Genomic DNA, 10,367 nt, shown 5'->3' with positions numbered 1-10,367 from the left:
GATTCTGATATTTATACATAAATTATACCAAACTAATAAAAACCCTTTTCATATAAGTTCGGCTCGCGCTTTGCGCTTGCATAAATTGTTAAAATTGCAGGATAACCCACGCATTGACCCTGTTCATTATTTTAAACAAGTGTTTTTTATGTCTCGCTTTAAGGCCTAGATATATATATATTTAAAAAAAAATCATGTTTCCTGATGAGAGTCGTACAAATTGTCATTTTTTTAATCTTGATATCAAAATTTTTCGGCTCACACTTTGCGCTCGCATGATGGGAAGATAGCCATCCTTGTCTTACCTTTCATGTTGACAGATTATGCTTTGGAAGCCCCGTTCAATGTCTAAATCTTTACTGGAAAGAATACCAGCTCGTTCTTAGCGCTCGCATCATATTTTTTTCAATACGATCCATCTTCAAAATTTCCCACATGTTCAGTTTAGACATAAATTAACCCCTTTTTGAGAATGGAAAATAAAAAGTAATCTCCAGCTCGCGCTTTGCACTTGGTCAACCCATTATATTCATAAAGGAATTCAAGATACCCATTTTATTCAAGATTACGAAATGTGATTATGGCTCCCCATTTTTAGGTCTAAATAAAAAAAAAATCATCTCGGGCTTCGCGCTCGCATCAGTTGTTAGTTACACATGCCTATCTTGTTCATAATCACAAACGGTGATTAGAATGTCCAGTTTTCAGATTGTAATATATGGAAAAATCGGCTCGCGCTCGGCGATCGCAAAGTTTAATTTTCGGGACAAAAGAAAATGAAATATCCACAAATCTGACCTCGCGCTTCGCGCTCGCATTACCTTACTGTTCCTTTGAGTTTACATTTAATCAGAGTCATTTATGTCTTGCTTCAATCGAATGGTATTGTATTGTTTGATTAATGACATTTGGCATCCCCTTCCCCGATATGATAATGTTTTCACGATTTTGTGATAGGCGCCGCCGATACACAAAAACATTGTCGCCGCTCGCCCCCCCCCTCCCCCATTCGCCCCCCCCTCCCCCATTCGCCAAACCTTGGACCCACCATGTATTTTGCAATGAGAATGCTGTTATTTATTGTTTTAGTGTATAATATACTATTTCAGGTCCTACTAGAATCTGTGCTGTTTTTCAAAACACTTTGACGATGTACCTGTAACAGTTTGCCACCGATAAAATGAATATTGATAAGAATGAGCTGATGGGTGAGACAGATTGTGAATAAATTCTTACCAGAATGTACGCTATGTTTATGAATAGTGATTTTTTTAAAAGAAATTGCGAGGAACAATATTAAAAGATAAAAGGAGAGAGGGGGGGGTGGAAATAATGTTTGTTATGAGAGAGAATGGGAGGGAAGGTTTGAAGAAATAGAGAAAGAGAATCATAGATATTTTCAAGTCCACCCAAGGAAAATGTTGATTTGAATAAATATAGAAAAATCAAACTAGCATAACACTGAAAATTTCATCAAAATCGGATGTAAAATAAGAAAGTTATGACATTTTAAAGTCTTGATTATTTTTCACAAAACAGTGATATGCACAACTAGGTTAGTCAGTAGATGATGTCCATCACTCACTATTTCTTTTGATTTTTATTGTTTGAATTATGCAATATTTCATTTTTTACAGATTTGACAATAAGGACCAACTTGACTAAGCCCTATAGTATTAAACAATGCTAACTCCACATGTTCATGGAGGAATTAATCGTTGTTTCACTTGACAATGAGGAGAAAATTAGAATATTTCATATTTCATATAATAAAGTACAAAGGAAATAGTGAGTGGATGACATCATCAGTCTCCTCATTTGCACACAGACCAGGATGTGCATATAACTGTTTTGTGAAATTAAGCGAGACTTTAAAATGTCATAAGTTTCTTTTTTTACATCCGATTTTGATTAAATTTTCAGTGTTATGCTTGTTGGATTTTTCTCTTTTTATTCAAATCAACTTTTTGTTGGAGTGGACTTGTCCATTAAGACTTAAGCAACTTTGTCTTTAACTGAGAATGACTTGAGAAATGAATAATCATTTTCCAACATTATATTTTTTAATGAACGTCAATTACTTATATTTACACTGTTACTGTTCTAGAATGCACAAAGAACGATCGACATGAGAATTCAATGATAAACTGAAACAAAATAAACATAATAGCCCTGGGAAATGGGGGTGCTCCGTGTGTCATTCACCATAAGTAGCACCTCCTGGAAATGTGATAGGTATGCTAAGCAATGGAAATTTCATCAAAATTACTTTATTTTGGAGTGAACCCCTTTTTTCTTGTCAAATGTTTCTTCAAAATCAGCACCCTCGATTTAAAAGTCATTTCCATGGCCTTTAATATAAAACCTGACCGTCCTTACTCTCGGAAGCATATAGGGGAAATATGGACGGAAGTTAGTCATTAATAACAAAGACCTTGCCATTCTTTCTCATCCTGCTATCTATAAAGTTCTGGATTTGTATCACAAACAAATACTCAACAGATGAAAGCTGCGAAAATCACTCTGGTGGAAGTTACCTGTTAAAATGGATCCCATTCTGCCTGATGGTGTAGTTAGCCTCCTCACTGATTCTGTCTCAGTTACAACATGTCTTGTGCTGATCTTCTCAGCCTTTGTCATTACTTGGTATTGGATCAATAGAAAAACAGAGAGTGGCAACTTTAAAGGGCGTCCGTTGCCTGGACCCTGGGGCATCCCTGTCTTTGGGAACTTGTTCTCTTTCGACCAAAGAAATCCACACCTATCCTTGATGAAACTGGCCAAAGTCTACGGAAACATTTGTAAGATTCGGTTGGGTAGCAAGCCAGTACTTGTCTTGAACGGACGAAAGGCGATTTATAATGCATTTGCAAAACAAGCAGTCGTATTTTCTGGTCGCCCTAACCTGTTTAATTTTAAAGCTATTAATAGAGCTACCAGCTATGGGCCGACCGTCAGTTTTACGACATACAGCGAGGAGTGGAAAGACCATCGGAGAATTGTAGAAAGAACCCTCCACAAGTTTAGTACAGGAGGTCAGGTATCTTTCCTCGAAAAGGTCACGCAAAGAGAGGTTGAAGAGCTGATCAGGTACCTGACAGTTTCTAAACATGAGACAACTGCAGACATTCCATGTCTAATTCGTATATCTTTCAGTAATATCATGCTTTGGTTTATGTTTAAAAAGCGTGCTGCTTACAACGACAAGAAGTATATAGAATTTATGAGTTTTTTTGATGAATTCATGAAGGAAACCGGAAGTGGAAAACTCATAGACTATCTCCCTTGGCTTAGATTTCTTCCTTTCAAACCATCCACATTATTTTTAGAAGCGTTGAAGAGGTTCAACCAAGGCACACGTGGACTCATCAATGAACAGCATGAACTATATGATCAGAAATCAGTTAAGTATCTTATGGAGGAAGTACAAACCACCCACCAGGATACTGCCGATAACGATTTTAAATGCATGGATATTTCGGGACCACAAGCTCTTCAGAATGCGTTCGAATTATTTGGAGCAGGATATACATCTACAGGGACAATCATGGAGTGGGCCATGGTTTACATGGCTCTGTTCCCTCAAGATCAATCTGATATTCAACGCGAGATAGATAGCGTATTAGGTCGTGACCGTTTGCCAAGCATGGACGACGTTGACAAGCTTCCATTGACGCAGTCCTGTATTCTTGAAGTTTTGAGGATCCGAGGAGATGGACCTTTGACCATTCCTCATAGCACGACCAAGGATAATATTCTTGATGGCTTCTTTGTTCCTAAGGACATGTTAGTTTTTCTTAATCTTCATTCAGCTCATCATGACTCGGAGGTTTGGGACAAGCCAGACGTATTTAACCCTCGGCGGTTCCTGTCGCAGGATGGAACATTGGACAAGGAGAAAGCGAATCTTTTGATAGCTTTCGGCCTAGGTCGGAGACAGTGTATTGGATCAAGTTTGGGACGACTGGCTCTGTTTATATATTTCACGACGTTCTTACAGAAATTAAGATTTACTCGACGTAAAGATGAAGAAGTCAATGTGTGTTATGTGTACGGGCTCAACTCACGCCCGTTGAATTTCAACGTACACATCGAAACCCGATAGACTTTATCAGGCTTTCACTTTGCTGTAAAATCATTTGCTAACTGTTTTGTACTCATGTAAAATTTTGTGTGGGCAGTGGCAGTTGGTTTGTTTATCTTATGATTATTCTAATAATTGCATGATCTTAGAAACACTTTAAACCATGTTAGTTTTTTGAAACTATGATTGTTTTAATGAAGTTACTGGAATCTTTAGTAGGAATATGGTATATACCTTATGTGTTAGCTTTAAAGTTATTATTACTCTTTCATAGAAAATAAGGGCATTAAAAATGCCTTATACCAATAAAGTTTATGACCATCTTACTACTGAGCTATTTTCCTCTGTATCATGTATTTTCTGTATTTTACTATTGGCCAAATCTTGGACACGAAAACTGTTTTTTCCGTAACGATAACATAATTGTTACAGACTTCTCATATTCATGGCCTCCAACTAACGTTATCTAGTGTCATACTGACATTTATTTGGTCTTCATCAAAAAGCTAGTTCAACATGTTTCCAAGAAATGTGAGGCCTTAAAATAACCACTGCATGAATTTACTTTTTTTTTTTTCAAGGAAACAAAATCTTAATCATGTTAATCAAATGTTTTCCCGGTGTTATCAGTTATATTAATTAGAGGTTTTACACATCAAGTCGTTTTTTTTACATTTATATTCTCTCCATTGTACGCTTCTTTGTTTTCATCATTTAGTCAGGCAGCATATGTCATGATTTACCGGCTACTTCGAAAAATTGGCTAAGTCTGATTTTTCACTTTCATGTGATTGATGACATCACAAAGGACAACTTTAAACTTGGTGACAGATTTCTAATGGTCATCTTGACCATTTTACGGGTCAAAATTGGGTCAATAGGGGTCAATTTTTGAAATTGCCTTGATTATGTTGAGTCATACATCAAATTGTTTGTCTTGATATACTGAACTAGAAAGTGTACACAACCATATACTCTTGACCTCCCGTTAAAAAGTTATGACCGGAAATGTCAAAAGGTCAACGAACTTTCGGTATATGGCAAATTGCGCTGAAGGTGTTAAGCAAGCTCATTTTACCGTGTTTTTATGCATGTGTGTACTTATATATTTTCCGCGATTTCGACTAAGTCCATCGTCAGAAGTCCTTATCCAGAAGATATAAAGGGTCAAGACAAGGTCAGGGATAGGTCGAAAGGTGAACAAACTGGAAGCCAAAATACACTAAAAGCGGTTAGAAATTTAGAAGTCTTATTTTTCGTTGGTTCTTTATTTTGAAAAGTCTCTATTAAGAAGACATATTTAGGAACAAAAAAGATCAACGGAGATAGACGTCGAATACATTCAGTGTGGTATCATGGTATTGACGACTTGACCGACAAGCCCTTATGCCCTTAAAATCTTATAAGTGCAAGTGTGGGCTCCAATTGCTCCTCAATTAATTCTTATGTGTGACGATTATATCATTTCTGACAAAGAGGCAACATCGTGCAAGCATGCTCATTGTAGTCATGGGTGTCCATTTTGCTGATGTGATATTATACAAATAATGAATGTTCAAGAGTGCAATGGACAGAATACTTCATGAGGTGAAAGATGAAATGATCCATTCAACGAGGCGTAGCCGAGTTGAATGGATCATTATTTCATCTTTCACCGAATGAAGTATTCTGTCCATTGCACGAATGAAAAAACATTCATTATTTGGTTTATATGACACCTAAAAATTGATTTTCTTTCCATATGAAATTAATGAATTTCGATGCAAAACACGCTCATGCAGTGCGAGTTCGGTCTGTTGATTGTTACGTCATTGCAACATGCGCACTGTTGGTGCCTGCAGCTGCAGTCTGTGTGCGCGAGTGCAATGGACAAAATCGTATGGATCTAAAATTGCACGATGAATGGATCCAAAATTGCACGGTTGATGACGTCATTGTAAAATGGACTGAATGATCGATATCAAACAACCAATCAAATCACGAGGATCTATCTAGGTGTCATATAAATTCTGACCATTAATTACTCGATCTCTGGAGCCAAGAAGGACTACACCATTTCTGGTGCATGTTCTAAGCTTATCATTGGGGGCCCTTTTGCGTTTTGTAAAGTGAAATTTAAAGATACCGTGCATACTTTTGGTCAATTTTTTTTTTTTCAGTAAAAAATGCAAGTCTTCATAATATCTGGGGCAGCTCCCCCCCCCCCCCATCACTATCGTGAGAACGGGTATTGGGTTTAGTTTCACGTTGTATATGCTCTGGAAAAAAACACACAAAATAGTACAAGCCGTGTTAATGGCAGAAATGTGTAGTCCTTCTTGGCTCTAGAGATCGAGTATTATGGTCAGAATATATCACATCAGCATATCACCCATTTCGACTGACTACAATGAGCATGTCTGCACGATGTTACCTCTTCGTCAGAAATACATGTAACATAACCGTCACACATTTGAATTTATAAAGGACCAATTGGCATGATTAGAGCCCAATTATCATATCATCCTCAATCCTAACCTAGTTATCATATTTGTAAGTTAATCCAAATAAGATGTTAGGCATCTTTCATAGGGACTGGGATCAGCACTGATCAATCGAGGTTTTTACTCTTTTAACATACAGTATTACACTTATACCCCAATATATTACAATAATTTCTGTTGATTAAAATATACTGTAAAAAATAAGCAAACTGATGAAATGTTCCTTTACATATCAAAGACTAGTAAATTGAAAATGAATTGAATTTTAATTGAATTTCTAAATTAAGAAACTAGGAAAGAGCTGAAGATCATGAAGATGATACGATGTTTAAGGGCATTAGGGTTTGTCAAGTCGTTTCAAGGTATTCCTACAGTACTATGATACCACACTGGACATGCTGAATGTATTCGACGTATATTTCTGTTTATCTATTTTGTTCCAAAATGAGCACATTTTAACCCTGTTTTTATCTAATGGATAATGTCTTCTTAGATAGAGACTTTTCAAAATAAAGAACCAACTTCTAAGATTCTAACCGCTATTAGTGTATTTTGTCTACCAATGAAAGTTTGTTGACCTTTTGACCTTGTCTTGACCTTTATATCTTCTGGATAAGGACTTCTGACGATGGACTTATCGAAATCGAAAATAAATAAGTACACACATGCATAAAAACACGGTAAAATGAGCTTGCTTAACACCTTCAGCGTAATTTTGCCATTTACCGAATTTGCCGTTGACCTTTTTTACATTTCCGGTCATAACCTTTTAACGGGAGGTCAAGAGTATATGGTTGTGTACATTTTCTTGTTCAGTATACCAAGACAAACAATTCGATGTATGACTCGACACAATCGGGGCAATTTTAGAAATTGACCCCCCATTGACCCCATTTTGACCACTCACATGGTCAAGATCACCATTAGAAACTTGTCACCAAGTTGGAAGTTGTTCCTTGTGATGTCACCAATCACATAAAAGTGAAAAATCAGACTTAGCCAATTTGTCGAAGTAGATGACATATGCTGCCTGACTAATTTGTATTGTATCTGAATTGTTATAACTACATGTATGATATACCCAAACTGTGTTAACTAAAATCTGAATAAAACAAACAATATTGAAATGTTAGAATTGAGGGAAAATATTTTTTATGTGAGGGTGTGTTCATGTGTATAGATGCGAGGTACAGTGAGTGAGTGAGTGAAAGAGAGAGAGAGGGGGAGAGGGACCTAACCCCTTTTTCAACTAAACTGAAATGGACCTAACCCCTTTTGAAAAAAAAAGTGATTTTTCTTTGCCATTTTAGATCACTTTTTAATGGGAATTTCAACTTTTCTTTGGTATCATCTATAGAGCTACTAAAACTCTATACATTGAGACAAAAAAAAATCAAATTTGATGAAAAATAGACCTAACCCCTTTTGCAGGTGAGCTCTTCATATATATATATATATATATATATATATATTTTTTTTTTTTTTTTTTTTTTTTTTTTGGAGGGGGGCTAGTGCCTATATGCCTCCTCCCGATTTCATCGCCCCTGCAGACTAGGATGTCGCCAGTGCTCCAGTTTCCAATGCAAGTAATGACGACATGCCCACTGATATGCTTCCTTTACTTCCGTTTTTACAGGTCTCTTGGTTTGATTAATACCTTCACAGTGGTTTTCAAATTGACCAACGTTCAAGGGTTTAATTATCATGTGTCAAAAAAATAGGTTAAAATTACAATGTAACAATATCACACAAAAATATACAACGATTTATGGAAATTGGCAATAAATCTTACATAAATATAAAAAAAATTATGGCTTGATGAAACGTGATATTGAAAACATGAGGAATGAGGCACTAAAAAAGAAGTGGAGCTTGCAAAAATTGTACCGATGTGATTTAATACAATTGAGTCATTAATTCAAAATAAAATTGTATATTATACATATTTTTATTTATTTTTGCATGTCATGACAATATTCACAGTGTGACCATTGTAAAAGTATATGTAATACATAATTTGTTTATGAAAATAAGTGAATTATTATTTACATAGATAATTGAATGTAAAAGGAAAACATGCAGATATTTGGCAATAGTTATGGTTGAGACATCACACAACAATTCAATTCCAGACACAGCTGCATAAGCAGTGGTCTAAAGTAATCACACTAAAATAATACTAGAAATAAACAATGAATACACCAAACGAAATGATAGCAATTTATGAAAAGTACAATGGAAATATTTACAAATGGCAAAACAAACATCTTGTTTCAATAAAAGACAAATATATACGAAACTATTTTAGTAGATCATGACTCTGTGAACTTGATCGTGTTAAATTTTTCAAAAGTCTAGTTTAGGGTTTTGATAATGGCACTCTCTGTCTCCAACGGATCAATCACTAGGACTAGTCTCATATTCATAAGAGGAGCAGACAGAAGAACCTGAAGAATGAAACGAGTTATCATCAAGGGAACTGGATCCTGAAGGAGGACCCATGCGCGGAATTTCTGGGTGTGGTATTTCGTACATATCGAACGAGATCCTACAATGGTTTGCAACTATAAAATGCATGATTAGGAGCATTTGAAACACAATTCCTTTCTTCTCCATGGTTAAGGATCAAATTAAGGAAAGAGACAATGGACCTTTAAATAAGAACTGAAAGCATTTCATCTGGCTCTGCTTTGGAAACTAAACACGATTTATCTCGCTACTGTCACTTTTGCTTGTAGTGTCTTTGCTGATATTATTAAGTTAGTTAAAAAAAAAACATTTTTATGTAATATATGCCTACTCAGTCGGGTTGGAAACAATGGGTTGATTAATAACCCTATTATGAAGAGCTAGTGAGAATATGCAAAACTTCCGACAGACTTTTATACAAAATAAGGCTAAATGGAAAAAGCAATCATGATTACCATGACGATGCTGTTTGCTGCAGCAGCTGATAACGGTAACGATGATATACAGTGCATATCAAAAAAGTTTACACTTTGAAAAAGCCCTGGGAATTAAAAAATATACAACATGTGGGTAATTCTTTTACATATAATCTTGGGTTTGGGTCTCATCTATCCAATGAAAGTAAACGTTTTGACAGAATGTTGCTCTTGAGTGAGATCTGTCGCTTGTTGTAAAGCTCGCAGAAATCTGTTTGCGCAGAAATGCTCGTTTTCACGCTGTGTCAAGGGGAAAGGGCGAAATCAAACTTCCCCTGCAAAACATTTCTCATACATTTCCCTTGCACTTTTGGTCAATTGAAATAAAATGGATACATTCAAGCATTTTGCACAATTCTGCTACACAAATTTAAATTTCAACACTTAGAAGCACAACCTTTACCCTTTTTGTGCCAGCTGGATCTGAGGACATAACTGAATCTGAACTCGGACATCTCCAGCATTATTTCACTAAGTTTTTGTCTCACCTGCATAGCAGAGTGAGACTATAGGCGCCGCTTTTCCGACGGCGGCGGCGGCGTCAACACCAAATCTTAACCTGAGGTTAAGTTTTTGAAATGACAGCATAACTTAGAAAGTATATGGTCGTAGTTCATGAAACTTGGCCATAAGGTCAATCAAGTATTACTGAACATCCTGCCTGAGTTTCATGTCACATGACCATGGTCAATGGTCATTTATGGTCAATGAACTTAGACCATGTTGGGGGAATCAACATCAAAATCTTAACCTAAGGTTAAGTTTTTGAAATGTCATCATAACTTAGAAAATATATGGACCTAGTTCATAAAACTTATACATAAGGTTAATCAAGTATCACTGAACATCCTGCAT

At 36.1% G+C, this 10,367-nt stretch overlaps 1 protein-coding gene across 1 annotated transcript; it reads left to right on the top strand.

The window, feature by feature from the left end:
- The first annotated feature begins 2,545 nt into the window (after positions 1 to 2,545).
- Positions 2,546 to 4,105, top strand: LOC129258591 (cytochrome P450 1A1-like). The gene has a single exon (XM_054896836.2). The coding sequence runs from the start codon at positions 2,546 to 2,548 to the stop codon at positions 4,103 to 4,105; it is 1,560 nt and encodes a 519-aa protein (XP_054752811.2).
- The last annotated feature ends 6,262 nt before the right edge of the window (positions 4,106 to 10,367 follow it).

The sequence above is a fragment of the Lytechinus pictus genome, chromosome 4 (genome assembly GCF_037042905.1).
Source record: "Lytechinus pictus isolate F3 Inbred chromosome 4, Lp3.0, whole genome shotgun sequence".
NCBI classification, from domain to species: Eukaryota; Metazoa; Echinodermata; class Echinoidea; order Temnopleuroida; family Toxopneustidae; genus Lytechinus; species Lytechinus pictus.
The sequence above is the reverse complement of the archived record's forward strand: the minus strand, read 5'-3'. Positions and strand labels throughout refer to the sequence as shown.